We start from the raw sequence: 16,817 nt of genomic DNA, 5'->3' as shown, positions 1-16,817 counted from the left end.
ACATACTGCATTGTGAATGTATTGTAAGTATTGTTTTTCTCTCTGTTCTTGTTCCAGCAGGATGGGATCTCAGAGAGTTTACGGATGAAAGGTATGTACAAACCCTACTTCTCTCTCCGTTCCTTTTACACACTCAGATATGCTTTAACAAAAAGTTCCGAAAGGTATCAGGCTCCTATATGTTTTGGCAGAACTTGTTACAATAGTGTGTAGGACGTGTTCTATTCTAGTATTGTGATGTTTAAAGTACCTTGTAGGGATGTCACAATACTCAATATAATATTGAACCGTTCGGTACAACATCCACAGTTCAATACGCTCTTGTGAATTGTGGTTTTTCGGTTTTGCATTTAAATAATTTCCTTGTTGTATTTCTCTCGAAATTTGCTGTGTGTGTGTGTGTCCATGATTTCATGTGCTGAGATGAGGAAACGCCTCCCCATTTATATTTGAAAAAGCAACACTTGCAGAGCATCTTCCCTACTAATGAAATGCAATGATAAGCCTTTCTAAACCTGCTGTTCAACAAAAGAGAACATTATAACTTATTTTTACTTCACAGCATCAATCGAGTGTTTGAAATAACTTCCTTTTGTGATCTGTTGTGGCTTTTTATCATAGAATGAAGCAGACAGTATATTCTATAGTGTATGTTGATTAGCAATGGCTTACAAATATACTTAATCACTATGAAAATACCTGAAGTTGCTTGAAGAACCATATATATAATTGCAGACGAGTATTTATTGTCCTTACATTGCATCATTCAAAATGTTTAACGTTATATCTCGTTTTTGTTCAGTTACAGCAATAGCGACGCCTTTATCCATATTAGAGATTTTTCTGGCTGGAACGCCATCAGTGTTATCTCTTTGACGCATATGTGGATTTTCTGCACGAGGGCGCCCTCTGGCGTCCAGTATAAATGAAACCCATCCTATTTCGTGTGAAAATCTGAAAAATAATACCACTCTCAAAAGAAATATTAAACAGACATATAATTATCCACACTTTTTCCAGTGTACAGAGGTTTACAGGAGTATTTGGTTGTTAATTAGATGCAAAAAAAAAAAAAAAAAAAAAAACACACACACACATTGATGTGGCAAGCTATTAGAACCGAACCAAAAACCGTGGTTAAAAACCGAGGTACGTATTAAACCGTGGACTAACTGTATTGTTGCATCCCTAGTACCTTGGAGTGAATATGGAAATTATTTAAGATTTTGTTATATACAATCACTGAACCATGGTACTGTTTTTTTTAGCTGATCGTTGAATTGATAACATTAGGTATTTGATGCACTCAAAACGTATGAAGCATAATAAATATATATGGTACAGTATAATGGGGATTCTCTATTTTACACTGGCTTTTATATGTCTAGATTTATGCAGGAATGACAATTTTCTCAAGCATTTTTTGAACTGGAGATTCATGTTTAGCATTCATGCTAAACAAAAACTGTACCATTAGACTCTCCCATATATAAAAATATTACTCTTGTATAATGAAATTATGTTTTTCTCGCCTAGGGTGCCAAGTGACTGCCCTTGAACAAAAAAAAAGATGCATAATGGCAGTATTTGGCCTGAATGCATGTTTATTTTGTGTGGAGCAATATTGGGTAATCAAGCGGGCTGTATATAGCCACATTAATTATCATGCTAGCAAACAGTCTGTGGTTTAAGGTGTAAATCACGTGTTGGCTATTGCCCAGCAGCCATCTGTAATTAAGATGGCACAAGAGTTAGCCAAATGATGCCAGGAACCTACAGAGAGTGCTGGGATGTGAAAAATCCATCTCGCTCCTCAGTCTCTGTGTGAGGTGAAGTCCCACCATAAATTTTATCTCAGGTCAGCACAAAGGTGCTTGTGTTAGCAGCTCCTTTGGCTACAGGTAATATAATCAGACTTTAATAGAGAAGAAGACTGTATAACTGCAGAAGGTCAAAGCTGAGCTGGCATTGTGATAAAAGACAGGATCTCACTTGTCTACAGCTGTTCAATCAAACGGATGCGCTCTGTTTTTCTCTTCTCTACCTTTTAAAGTCAACGTGAAATTAAATCAACCCTGTTTACTTTCTTAATGTGTGTTTTTGATGTTATTGTGAGCATTAATGTTAAATGTTTTTCTTAAGAGTCTTTCTTCCTCTAAAACAACATCAAGCCGCTGTTATATAATGTTGGCCAATAGACCAATAGCTAATTAGTCAATGTTTTAGCAAACTCACATTGTTTATACAATAAGTTTAGATGGATAAAACCAAACACTGCCCTCTATTTTTCACATACAGTAACTGAAGTAAATTTAGTAGAGTATTTGCACTTTAAAAAGTATTTGCTGTGACTTCCAAATTCCACATTTAATTCATTGTGTTACTGTGTTTTCTAGCAGTTCTGAGTAAAAAAATTCTGCACCAAATTTCTTTAGATGTACATACATTTTGGGTCCAAAATTGTCATAATCCAAACAAAAAGGGATTTTCACACTCTTAACAAATGCACAAAAGAGTCTTTTCTTTTTCACATTACCCAGTTATAAAAAGCACTGTGGAAATGCTTGGGAGGCTTGTTCCACACTCTACTTAAGATTCTGTCTGGAAATAATTTTTTGAAGGGCTGTTTCAATTATTTATTAATCATTTTAATTATTCAGTCTAATTACTCCATGTTTAAGTGGATTAAATTCTGACTTAGGTATATTACCTTAATGGAGGTTTTGGAAGATTCCTCCTGTGACTGCCTGAAAGGGTTTTGATGAAGCTGATTCATTTCTTTTGATGAAGCTCATCTATTTAATAATTATTTCACCTTTTGAAGTACATTAAGCCTTAGTGGTGAATACGTTCAGTACATTGAAGACAAACCGCTTTCGGCTTAATTTGCGACATGGCGCACGTTGCCCGCTTTGTGAATTCAAAGCGCAGACTACAGCACATGAAATATAGCTGGAAAGAATATGAAGCCAACTGAAATTGGCTGTCAGGATTTGGAAAAGAGAAAAACTAAGACAGCATGCACAAGCGCAGAGCAGAATGCCCTGTAATTGGAATCTTAAATGAAGTGGCTGGCATATCCACAGTTCCACGGTGCAGCTGAACACAAAATATCTTACTACTGAGGGTGAAATCACATCTTTTTGGGTTGAAGAATAGCTTTTTGTGTAATAGTATGAAAATTGGAGGTAATGTATTCGGACCACCAGCCACTCTACGCTGTTACTCATGCATAGCTCTCATAGCATGCAGGCAAGTTCTATACTTCTTACACAAAGGCTTTCAAAGACAAAAGCTTTCCAGGATTTTTTCAAATACGAACATGACAGGGTGTGCCCGTAGAGCTTTTAGCATGCACAAACGCAGGCCTGGTCCCCCGATTCTGGCTTTCTTTATATTGTCTATGTCATTACGATTCAATTTAATAATGTGCACACAGGGATGCCTCTTTGGCCTGCAGTTGATGAAACATTTTGAAATGGTAAAGGCTTTAGCTCTAAATTGTATGTTAATCCTGAAATCTCTTTAGCTTCTTTGGGATTCCTTTCCACTTTTCGAAAGGGAACATTGCATTGTGTCTGGTGAGAATAAAGAGTTACTGCCGGGCTGCGGTAGTTTTACTCTACAGATTTACTTTTGGACAACTGTCCGTGTTTCGACTAGCTACTGGACATCCAGTAACATCCAGTGTGTTCATGTGTGATCACTAAATGTAATTGAATTCTATATATATGCAAATTTTGCTAAATACTGTATAGTTTAGTGTGCCTAAAGATTATGTAATTGGATGCTTGATGGAAGATGCAGGAATATTCTAAGTTCAGTACAAGTTAAGATCAGTCAACAGCATGTTGATTATCACAAAAACTATTTCCACTTTCTTTCTTTCTTTTTCTTTCTTTATTTCTTTCTTTCTTTTTGACATTTATGAACATAACAGAATACGACATACAGGGATACATAGTACAAAATAGAGAAAACAGTGCTGTAAATATGAAGCAAATCTGACAAAAAACAAACAAAGCTAAAACAAAGCACAATCAATAAAGTTAAATTTACATGTAATTATGTGAGTTTGTTATGTATGTGTTGTGCCATTCTTAATCATGTGTGTATGTTAAGTAGATTATTTGAGAGAAAAAAAGAAGAAAAAATGAGAGAGAGAGAAGGAAAAAATTGCATGCTTATTTAGTTATAGGTAACTTTATTGTCATCACAATGCAATGTCATAAACACTAAAATAGTAAAAATGATCACTGAAACAACTTTACAGCTTAAACAATACATGTTTTAATTGAAAAGTTACTGTAAGTACTTTTATTAAAATTATAATGTTTCTACCAAAATTGCACCCCAGTCATTTCCATTGTAAGTTCTGCACTGTAACCTCACTTTTTGCTTTTATTACGGAAAGAGCGATGAGTCAATGTTATATTTTGCAGTAGGTAATCAACATTATAGCACAAATGCTGTTAAAAACTGAATTTTTGAGGCCAGTGTGGTAAAAGTCTGAGCACTACTACATTGCAAATTGGTCTTTGACCATTAAGACCTTTAATTTAATTCCAGAATAGGCTCTCGACCCAGTAGGAAAAGTTAATATTGAATTTCATGAATATTCATAATCAGAAAAGCCAATGAAGCGCGAGGGTGTCTAATTTCAACAACGGGATTTGCACATGGAAGGTAATGAATCTAAAAAGACTCATAAGGGAGATGAACGCTTCTGTTGTTGCTCTTGACAGATGTTGTCTCGGCGACACCGAAAGAACAACTCGGCACCTCTTTTCACATGCTGAGAGCATTTTTAAAAGCCGTACTTTAGCAGTTCTTATAGCCCGTCTACAACCCATTATCATAATGCTAAGAATGCTTATTTAGCATTCAGATAAAAACACAAGCAATGCTCTCGCAAAGTACAAACAAGACCATTTCAGACAAAAAAGAAATTGTTTTTTGGGAAGTCTTCCATTTTCTCAAAAAGCACTGTGAGGTTTAGCAAGCGCCAACATTTTTTATCTCATTTCTCTATTGTTGCAGTTCTGGTGCATCTGGCCAGGACTGAATCTTGCCAACTCAGTAAAGTAAACTGCAGTGGTGGCATACTATAAAAATAGATGACTAGATGAATGACAGATTATATGAATAAACAGGACAGGTGATATTTGTCTCTTTAGCTCATTTAGACTTAATGAGGAGAGTGGTGGTTTATGGAGGCTGAAAGTGCAGATATATAAACTTTTTTTGTTGTTCTTCTCCTGTCGTAACAGATGCCTGTTGATGTTATTGTATCTCATGCTATCCCTTTCACTTTGGCACTCCTTTACAAAGTTTGTTTTTACCGCTTTAAGTGGTTGTTTTGGGAGTTGTTTAAGAAGCCACATGGACTCTAAAACCTAGTGAACTGCCTGCTGCCTACATTGGCAGTTTCTAAGGCAACAATTTAACTGCAATGGAGCATCAAGTGACTTATTTGGAATGCTGTACATAGGCAGCAACTCTGATAACGCACATAGCACGTGAGAGATGTAAATTTTTTTTTTTTTTCCTCTTTTACACATTTTTTTTCCCATAGACCCCCTAGAACTCCTCTGTGGCCTGCTGAAAATCCATACTCTTTTGAAATGCTCTGAAAGACAACCACAAGTAGAGACGATGCATATGGTGATAGTTGTATGAATTGCTCAATGGTACAGAAATGGCTTAATGCTATATGAATTAGCAGGGGGAGGTTTCTGCGGGGTGTACAATTACTGAAGCGTGGTGCTGCCTCATAAATAGTGTAACTCAGTGGGACTTAATGACAGCTGCATTTTAATGGGGTTTAACTCCCGTCACTGTACAGATCTTAAGGATTCCACCTCCTGAGCTTCAATTGATCTTGTAACCAATGACTTTGCCACTGTGCTGCTTCCTATTGAACGCTACATCTACTGCTTTATGGGAGCCAGTCTATAACTGCATCCGCATCTGGCTAGTCACTAGCTATAGGATGCCTTTACGCTCATCGTTTGTAATTTCTTAAAGTTCAGGCAAAAGACGATCACACTTAATTTGCATTTAAACAGTCATTAGATTTGTACAGTTGCTCTGTAGAACAGATTTTTATTTTATTTTTCATGGCAGATCTTCTGAAACTGATTGGAGATAAACAATGTTGCCATCTAATGGTCGTTCTTTTGCTCACTGATGGATTTAGATATTAATAAGGAAGATAGAGAAGAAGAAAAAAACAGATTGCCCTTAGTCTATTGAGGTGAATGAGTCTCATACTGCACTGTGAAAGCTTGCTATAATTTGCTATAAAAAATAAAAATGAATATATATGGTAATATAACTGATATTTTGTAAAATAATTTATATAAATTATACATAAATCATATGATATGTAAATACAGTTAAGGTCAAAAGTTTACATACACCTCGTGTTTCCTTCTGGAGCATCAGTGAGCATTTTGAACCTTATGTAATATTTGCAAATGTGTCTTGCAGTTGTTCTTAGTGTGAAAAGATGGATCTCAAAATCTTACAGTCCTTGTTGGAAAGGGTTCAAATACACAAAAATGTTGAGAAACCAAAGATTTTGTGGGACCTGAAGGATTTTCCTGAAGAACAGTGGGTAGTTTAACTGTTCAGGACAAACAAGGGATTCATGAACAACTATTAAGTGTACGTAAACTTTTGAACAAGGTCATTGTTAGAAATGTAACTATTATTTTCTCTTGTGGACTATATGTAAACATCGTTTATGTGAAATATCTTGTTCAGGTCAGTACTAAATAAAAAAATAACATGCATTTTGTATGATCCCTTATTTTGGTAAAATAATTAACATTTTGCAGATTCTGTGAGGTGTATGTTAACTTTTGACCTCAGCTGTATATTTATTTATAAAGTACAAAATTTAAATGCAAGTATAATGTACAATCTCTTATTAGATATAAGGAAAAAATTCCTGTGGTTTCCATGCTTTCACATACACATAGAAACATTCACGATATTGACTTTGAGTTTGACTCAATCTCAGAGTTAAAAGGATGAAAAAAAAAAATGAAAATTCAGCATTTGTTCCCTTGAGTAGCCTATTCTCTTTGAGGCACAGTATGTTGCTTGCAATGGGTAAATGTGATTAAAGGCCTCTACAAGGAAACATTATTGAATTCTTCATTTCTACATGAAAAGCCTGCTGTTCAATCGCTGGAATATACCAGCATTATGATGCAAGAGAGAACATTTTTAAATTGAATTATTTTATTCTCTAAAGGAAATCATGCTCTTGAGTACTTACACAAAGTTTGTTCATAAAAAAAGACAAATGCTTTATTTAAAGCATTTTTAGCAGGTTATTGACTGGATGGAAGCAATTACTCCCTATTGATTTTGGAGTGTAGAACTGTGAATATTTCCTAGTGAATTCAGTAGAGCACCATTTATTATGAATAAGAAATATTATTCAGTTCATAAAAGCATCTCCTTAAATAGAGCTTTCAAAAAAAAAGCTGATCTAAAATGACTATAAATAGTATTTGTGAACTTTAATTTAAAGGGATAGTTTACCCAAAAATGTAAATTTTATTTTAGATTTTATTTTTCATTACTGTAGAAGTCAATGGGGACCATCAACTCTTTGGTTAGAAATAAACTACTTTGGGACAACTTGAGGGTGAGTAAATGATGACAGAAATTGCATTTTTGGGTGAATGATCCCCTTTAAGGGTCAAACTTTGAGACGCTTGATCAGAGAGTGATATTTGAGATTAATAATTCAAAGAAGTGAATTATGCATGCAGTAACGCTCTTCCTGTGTTTATTGTCCGACTAAAGCAGTTTGCTGATGGTGTTCCGTGGCTGCTCTCGTTCCATTCGGCAGATTTATTAGAGCTGATCTGTGTCAGGTAATAAAGGAAAATAAAATAATAAATGAGAAATAATGCCACAACTGATTCAAAGTGACGCGTCTCGGAGGAAGCAGATCGCAGATCATTACGCCTGAGATGCTGCAGCGTCTCGCTTTAATTTAGCCAGTGCTGAGATGTGAATTGTTGTGCTTAGTGATTGTACAGCAGCATGTTTAATGAATCAAAACCCGGGAGCACATCAAACTTTGTGTTTTTCCGCCTTTCCAATAGCAAAGCGTTCTATAAATACGGTTCCCCTCAGCCAGGTGCTTGTTAATACAACCCCCAGAGTGGTGAGAAGCCGTTCGTTTTGTAATATCTCATTCTGCACGCCGGCAACAACTCCGAGAGAGATTTGGTTTGTTTAAAGGAATCGCAGAGTAGTCTGTACGGTAAAGAGACAGCAGATGGAGGGGTAATGGCAGGCAGGTGAGCGCGGCGTGTTTCTGTGTCGTCTTTCATGAGGAGTTTGAAGCATTGTTTGAAGGCTGTTTATCCGGATGTGTTTCTTCTGTTTTGGAGCAGCAAAGTCCACAGAGGCTTCTTAAAGGGCTGCAGCGAGCCGAGCTGAAAGCTGCCGAGTGTTGTTTACTACATTACCTAGAGTCCCAAAGGACTGGCTTCTGTGCTGGAAAACATCAGGTGGCCTGGGACTCGCACCTTTGGTGGTGACAAGAGAATGAAACGATGATGCAGTGTTAAGAGGAAAGAGACAAAACCCATGTGTTTAAACAAAGGCTCTGAAAGTTTGGCATGTCACCGCTCATGCAGGCACTGTGGTGTCAGTGTTTAGTTGAAAGACTTTACACAGACTTTAAAAACACTTTAATGCCAAATTCACTGAGAGAAAGTAAAGTGATTTTTCTTTTTTTGACCAGCATCATTAATCTTAATGTTTAGATTGCATTCAAGGCATATACAATGTTCTTTTCTATATATATATAGATAAAAATAGGGAAAGTAATAAAAAGCAGGTGCCCACTGGCTATATCCGATTTCATTATTGTTTGAGCATGAGAATAAAACAAATAAAGTGCATTATTATTTTTAGTTCCCGAAGCACAAAACTAAAACACATCTCTGACAACGGTATTGTCAGGGATATCTTGTGTACTTGTTAATAAGAGTTTTAAAACTTTCTTATATTTTTAGTTGATTCTTGTTGTAGCCTGGTAATACTTTGTGTCACAACAGAGTTTAATGCCAAAAAAACAAACCAGCCAACTATGAGATGGGCAGCAAAATCGGCATTATCATTACAAGACTGTGTACTTTACATATTTATGAGGGAATTAACTACAGTCCCATAAAGTAAAGTACTTTTTTCATAAATTATTTATATACAGCAATATGTAAAATATATAGTTTTGTTGGGAAATGTGTTTTACATACACTACCATTCAAAACGTTGGGGGGAAACAAAAGGGGAAAAAAGAAAAAGAAAACAAGGCTGTATTAACTGATGGAAATATTGTGAAAAACAGTAATATTGTAAAATATTATTACAATTTAAAATAATTGTTTGTGTATGTGTATATATACGCTATTATTTAAATAAAATATTAGTTACTGATTAATAACATTTAATAACAGCAATCATAAAGGTTGCTAGGCAATTCAGACAAAAGTACAAATGCATAAAACATACATACATAAAATATACCGTGATGAGATTTTGCCCTCAGCCGAAACTGTTTGCTGTGAACCAAAGAATAGATTGATGAGACCAAACACTGCTTGTTAGATTTACACAAAACTAGATAATTATATCTCAGGTTGAACCACTACCGAGACATCAGAGTCAGTGGAAAATCTAGCCGTAGGTAAAGCTGCATGAACCGATGGGTTCATGAACGCCGACCAGCCACTAAAGTCTGAGCTCACATCTCTAAAAACATTGAAATTTTTAAATAGACCTTATCTTTATTAACAAACCGCATATTTGAAGTACATTCTAGGCTAAAAAAACTCTCAAAATTACATTCCGTGGCACAAAAACCAAATTATTTATAAAATTATAGTGGATTTGGGCATCTACTTGCTGTGAGAAATACCGCAAACAGAGGCCACATTCACAGTCAGTTTTTGGGATTGACAACTGTACTTACTTACAGGTGTGAGTCTCAAAATATACCGTTCACACAGCAGGTAATAGTCGTTTTTCAAATATTGTCAGTATGAACGTGCAATGGGAGTCAAGCCCGTATTCCTTACCAGTAAGCAACAGAGACCAAAGCAATATCAAAGATGGCGACATCCGTAAAACGGTATTACCGCTTTCTGACGACAAGAGTCCAAATGAGCTGCGAGTTCATCCATCAAATCATCATTAACCGACAGCAGCTTTCAAATTTGACTGGAGATCGAAGCATTTGAGCCACGCACAGGATACAAAACTGATGGGAAGGAGTGGCTCCTGTGGAGACTGGATATAAACTTTAAGATGACACACAGCTCATTTCTCCATCATTGTTAGTTACCGAAACCACAAATTAAACCATGTAACACATGATAGACATGCATTTGTGCGGCTCACTTGCACTGAATGACGTAACGGATAACTAGTTTTCCAGTCCTGTTCCGTTCACACAGCGCGTGTGTTCTAAGAATGCGGTTGTGAGTCCTGAAAATTTACGGTTATAGAATACAGTTGTCACACTCGTAAATAACCGTACTGTGTGTGAACGTAACCGTATTAAGGACTCAAATACGTTATTGACAACCGTATTCTGTTGCCGTGTGAACGTGGCCAGAGTGAAACAAATGGTGAAATGGAGGTTTGTTATCACTAGAATATCACACTCCTCTCAGCCAATCAGATTCGAGGAACAGAAAGAACTGTTGTGCACTGCCCTCCAAAAGTTTGGAAACGCCCTAGAAAAGTGGGGTTTTGGACAATATTGGCATGAATCCTTTTTAATTTGTGATAATTTTGCACTGATAAGGGACAACACAAACTACAAAAACATATTTTATTACATAAACAGTTTATACATAGAAAAAAACATACATTTTCGATTCATCAAAATATCCACCATTAGCAGCTATTACAGCTTTGCATAATCTGGGCCTAAATTCATTTTATTCTAAACTAAGATATTAAGGTGTGCTGACCCAAAAATCTTTTAAAAACCTGGGCCAAGTTTAAACCAGTAACCAGGCATCACAGCTGGCAAAGGGGCATGTCAGACTTTGACATGTATATATTGCCATTATTATGTAATCAAAGTGAAAATTATTATTGCTGGTCTTCAATGATAATGTCAAGTTACTTTAATGTATTTGCACCAAAAAATGATACGGATTTATGCTGATATCGTTCAAAACCACACTTTGCCAGGGGTGTTTCCAAACTTTTGAAGGGCAGTGTATGTATATATACTTTACATACACAAACACAGAAATGTATAAGAAGTTTGTAGGAGACTTGATTTTGTCATTCATAGTTTACTTTCTTACTAACGGCTTCAGAAGAAGCATATATAATACCATTGAATAATAACCTCATATCTTTCGAGGTAATGTTGACATAGAATGGTTAAAAATCAGTTTCTCTGTGCAGAAAAAGAATGGGACTTTTTACTTCAGAAACCAGACATTGCTCTATTTATCATCACAAATGGCTTTGTGCAGACAGATATCAATTACAACAGCTAAGATATGACAAGCTTTTCCAATGCGTTTCTCTTTCTTACAGCTAATATAAAATCTTCACAAATACAGGGTAACTGATGTGCTCGTCCTTTTATTTTGTCTGGAAGTCTTCGGGTGTACATCTGTATGAAGAGATAGGACTGTATCTGAGTCTGAAGCCCTGTGCTGAGCTCTTATTAGTTATCATGCATGTCATGGATCTGCTATAATCAGCACCTAAGGGATGGCACTCGGCTCAGAGACCAACCGGGTGAGCGGAGCTCAGTTATCACTCAGTCATGACTTTGCTGTCGGTGTCAGGTAGAGGAATCATTCCCCGGTGAAGGCCGCTGCATTTGACCTCCTCAGGTCATGAGAATATGTTTTTCTGTGTTTGCTGCTGTAAACTTTTTGTTGGCTCGCTTTTTTGAATATTACTTTGGACTGTTACTTTAGTGCAAACTTTGATAATCTTGTATATGCCACTTGATTTAGGATTCTCGTGTTGGCTTTTACTGGGATGAAAAGTCTGCTTTTGATGGTGGGCAGATGAAAGCTGGACACCACACCTTTACCCAAACCCTTCATCGGAATCAAGCTTTCCTTCTTTCCCTCTCAGCCTCTCTTCTCTCTTTGAAAAGCTGACTCATCAATAACAAATCGTTGCGACTGAATTAGTCATTTGTCTTTGATGTCACTGTGGTCACAGTGAGGCACTGTGTGCATACCAATCAGACACTATCTTGGCTTCTGTCCACCCTGCTGGCAAAAGCCAATTTTCTCTTTTTACTACAACAACCTGCAGTGAGAAGGTCTTCATTATGAGGTACTTGATGAAGGGGGTCATCATTTAATTGCACATCTAAAAGGTCTCTAACTCTCTGTAAAGGACACTGTACGTAAAAGCACAGCTGTGTGTTTTTATGCTTCACTTTGGTTTTCTGTGATGATTGTTGTTAATTTGGATAATTTTAGCATCACCAAAGTTATCTTACTGGCTTACATATACAGTGTAAAGTTTTGAAATTGCAGGAGTGACATGGAATGTAATTTCATACAACAGTTCAGTAAATAAGAAGTTGATATTGTGTTATATTTTAAACATTATATTATGTGTTTTTGCTCAATTTTGCAGAGAACATATTACCTTTGAACCTATAGCAGAATTGTTGTGTGTGTCTTTAGTTTCTGAATGAATCCGCGTTTTGAACGAATCGTGTGAATCAATGATTCATTGATTCGTGTGAATCAATGATTCATTGATTCGTGTGAATCAATGAAAGTCCCATTTTATAAAGAGAGTCATTTACTTCATTCCTGAATGAATCAGCCGTTTGAACGAATCAAATGAGTGAATGACTCATAAAGACATTTACCGCAACCTGCTGGCACAATTAGTTTCTTATTTAGAGTATCATTTCTTAAAAAAATAATAGTAATAAATAAATAAATAAAATAGTAATAATAACAATAATAATAATAAATATTAAGGGGATAGTTTATGTTGAATCAAATAAAATATTTAAAATATTTCTTTCTAAAGCTACGATTTGTAAATAATCTATTCTGGGAATTTCACAGTCAAATTTATTTGTATCTATTTAGTTAGATTAATTAATCAACACAGCATGTAATTAATTAGATAAAAAATTTTAATCGACTGACAGCCCTACTTTTAATGTTACTGTCATATAATTACAACTAAAAAAATAATACAATAAAAATATTAAATATTATATTTGATGCACAATTATTTTTTTTTTTTAATATATAGATAAATAGTGAGTACTGTAAATGCATCAAAAGACAATCAAAAGTTTATATGCATTTAAAAAAGAAATGCTTATGCAATGGTTTAACTTTTCAAACACACAGAAGTTCTTCCGTCATTTTTATAGAATCCCTGAGAGTTTATATACGGCTTTAACAAGCTTTATTTATTAAGTTCCCTTTCTCAAACTTAATTGCCATTGTCTAACAGGGGAAGTGAAAGCTGAAACGTGACTGTGCATTTTCAATTGTTAATCTCTAAGAAATGATCAGCTGAAGGAGGAGTGGAGCTCACATCTTTGTAATTGATAATAAGGGGAAGCGTGCTAGAGCTCAGGCTATGTTTTATTACAGTCATACATATTTCATCTGAAGCCCATACGGCTCGCATATCATCAGTCCAATGGGATTGTTTCCTCCACAGGGTTTCTCATCTCCTGCCAGGATTGACAAAACACCACAAATACAAAACAACTGTATTGCATGGCAAAACGGGCATGAGATTGTTCATCACCTCACTAGCTCTTCTCTTTTTAACTGTGCTTTGTATAGTAAAGTTGGTGTTCAGTTGAGTATGGGATGAAAAACATGTTTGGTAACACTTTAGTATAGGGAACAATTCTCACTATTAACTAGTTGCTTATTAGCATGCCTATTCATAACATATTGACTATTTATTAATACTTATAAAGCACATATTCTGCATGACCATATTCTACTTCCCTTTATACCTATACCTAAACTTAACAGCTACCTTACTAACTACCAATAAGCAGCAAATTAGTGGTACACTGAGGCAAAAGTCTAAGTTAATGATTTGTTAATTGTGAGAATTGGACCTTAAAATTAAAATAAAATGTGACCACATGTTTATACCTTGAATCCTGTATAAAAGAACCTATTGATATCTAGTGAATGTTATATATGTGAATTAGTATAGCATACTTATAGCGTAATATTACAGATTAACATGATTTCCCCACTTCTTGATGTGTTTTTGCAGGTTTCTTTGGTCAGAATGGCTTTCCTGGGCCCTGTGAACATAAGTACTGTGGTTTGGGGAAGCACTGTGTGGTTGACCGAGAAACAGGTGAAGGAGAATGTCAGTGTCTGGAACGCTGCAAACCACATTACAAACCCGTGTGCGGATCTGATGGCAAACTCTACCAGAACCACTGTGAGCTTCACAGAGCGTCCTGTATGGCCCATCAGAGAATAACCATCATGCACAGCGAAGAATGCTTCTACAAAGGTATAGAAACTAATATGATGTGTTGTGGCATATTGTCTATCATTGTCCATTCACAAACGTTCGCTGCAGCTGATGCCTTTTTTGTTTAGGTGGGGTTTTTTTTTTCCCATGATTTTAATAAGCAAGGACACATTAAATACAACTGAAGAAATGTTTCTTGAGCATATTAAAATGATTTCTGAAGGATCATGTGACAGTGAAGGCTCAAGTAATGACTGCTGAAAAATCATAAGAACAGCACATCCTAATGTGAGGCAATGAAGGTGTTTCGATAAATTTATTTTCTAAGAAAGAGAGAGGTTGTTTTGTTTTGCATAATAAGCGAGATATGATTCTCATAATTATGTCCAGCACTAATGGACTAGTAATGACCACTGATAAGTGGAACGTCCATATTATGTTGTGAAAGTAAAGTCTGATTTAGAGCTGTGAACTGTGTTTCTTAAATCATGATCCATTTTGAAACAGAAACAGTGCAGTTTCTTAAGTTGACTTTAGATGAGCAAATATAACAGTTCTGTCATGAAAAGTCTGTGAGAGTTTATCATGGTAGTAAAAATGGCAGTGTTAATGTGTTTGGTATTGGCAGAATAGATACGCTACACTGATGTTCACTCCTAAAGGCGAAGATCACTTACAGAAACAAAAATTTACAGATAATTTACTCACCCCTATGTCATCCAAGATGTTCGTGTCTGTCTTTCTTCAGTTGTAAAGAAAGTATGTTTCTTGAGGAAAAAAATTCAGGAATTATCTCCATATAGTGGACTTCAGTGGTGCCCCCAAGTTTGAACTTCCAAAATGCTGTTTAAATGCAGCTTCAAATGGCTCAGAACGATCCCAGCCGAGAAAGAATGGTCTTATCTAGCAAAACGATTGGTCATTTTCTAAACAAATTGAAAATTAATATACTATAAGAAGGGTTTTTTTTACGGTTCAATAAGGTCAATACAGCTTATTGTTATTGTTAGTTATGTTAAAAAACTCCCATCTCGTTTTAAAAAAACTTCAAAATCGCCCTACATCGTTGCAAAAGTACCGAGTGTTTACAAAGTGAACATGCAAAGAAGATCAAATGCCCTTTACAAAAAAAAAGGTAAAACAGTGATGTAGGGCAATTTTGACGTTGAAGAAGAAAACGAGGTGGGAGTTTTTCGACATACCCTAACTGTACTGACCCGGCTTACTACGCATGCACATCGCAGAGCCGAGACAAGACGAGCAGGTTAAAAAGTATATAAATTGCCAATTTGTTTAGAAAATTACTAATCGTTTTGCTAGATAAGACCCTTCTTCCTCGGCTGGGATCGTTAAGAGCCCTTTGAATCTGCATTTAAACTACATTTTGGAAGTTTTAAACTTGGGGGCACCATTAAAGTCCACTATAAGGACATAATTCTTGAAATGTTTTCCTCAAGAAACATAATTTTTTATCAACTGAAAAAAAGAAAGACATGAACATCTTGGATGACAAGGGGTTAGTAAATTATCTGTACATTTTTGTTCTGGAAGTGAACTCCTTTAAAAATAAAGGTTCTCTATTGGCATCAGTGGTTCTATGAAGAACCTTGAACATCCATGGAACCTTTCAAATACAAAAAGGTTATTTATAGTCAAAAAAGGTTTTTTAGATTTTTAAAATGTTCTTCAAAATGGTTGTTTTAGGAACTGTTCACTGAAAGGTTCTTTGGGGAACCAAAAATGATTCTTCTACTGCCTTTATTTTTAAAAGTGTTGTTGCGGAAGAGTAAGTACTTGCAGTACAAGTACACTTGCTACTGTCAATACATCCATAAACATGCTGCTGTGAGTATGTAAGATATACTGCTGCTGCACATAGAACATATATAAAATAACCACCATATATAACATAGATGAAATCACCCGGTGGCAGATTTATATACAGGTGGAGCTAGGAAAGGTGGAGGGTTTCTGAAGCGCACTGCAACTGCTACAACAAGCAGTAAGCTCATTGGCCGCTGATGTGAAAACAAAACCAATCAGCTGCACACTGTGAATGATGATGTGATTATCTCACACCTCCCAGCTTGCATCTTCTAGAGTTTTATAACAGAACTTTGCATTTCAAATGTGTCAGTTGAACTAACAGATGATCATATCAAATGGTTCAAAACTAGTTAAAACAGGAAAGATTTCAAAACGTTAAATCTGCATTCACTTATCATCTAAGTGACTCTGTGTTGAGTTGGCAGCCTTATGGCAGCCTTATGAATGCAGTACGTCACCTTAACCACAGCATTCAT

At 35.8% G+C, this 16,817-nt stretch overlaps 1 protein-coding gene across 2 annotated transcripts in view; it reads left to right on the top strand.

Moving 5' to 3' along the window:
• The window catches only part of fstl5 (follistatin-like 5), a 149,456-nt gene that overhangs the window by 33,693 nt on the left and 98,946 nt on the right, over positions 1-16,817 (top strand). Inside the window, exons 3-4 of one of the 2 annotated variants that reach the window (XM_051128270.1) lie at positions 58-91; positions 14,305-14,553. In XM_051128270.1, the coding sequence (XP_050984227.1) occupies positions 58-91; positions 14,305-14,553 (283 nt within the window). The remainder of the gene's footprint in view (positions 1-57; positions 92-14,304; positions 14,554-16,817) is intronic. The other variant, XM_051128271.1, reaches the window with a different exon arrangement.

This window comes from Labeo rohita, chromosome 14 (assembly GCF_022985175.1).
Source record: "Labeo rohita strain BAU-BD-2019 chromosome 14, IGBB_LRoh.1.0, whole genome shotgun sequence".
Lineage (NCBI taxonomy): Eukaryota > Metazoa > Chordata > Actinopteri > Cypriniformes > Cyprinidae > Labeo > Labeo rohita.
Note: the sequence above shows the minus strand (reverse complement) of the source record. Positions and strands in the feature narration are given on the sequence as shown.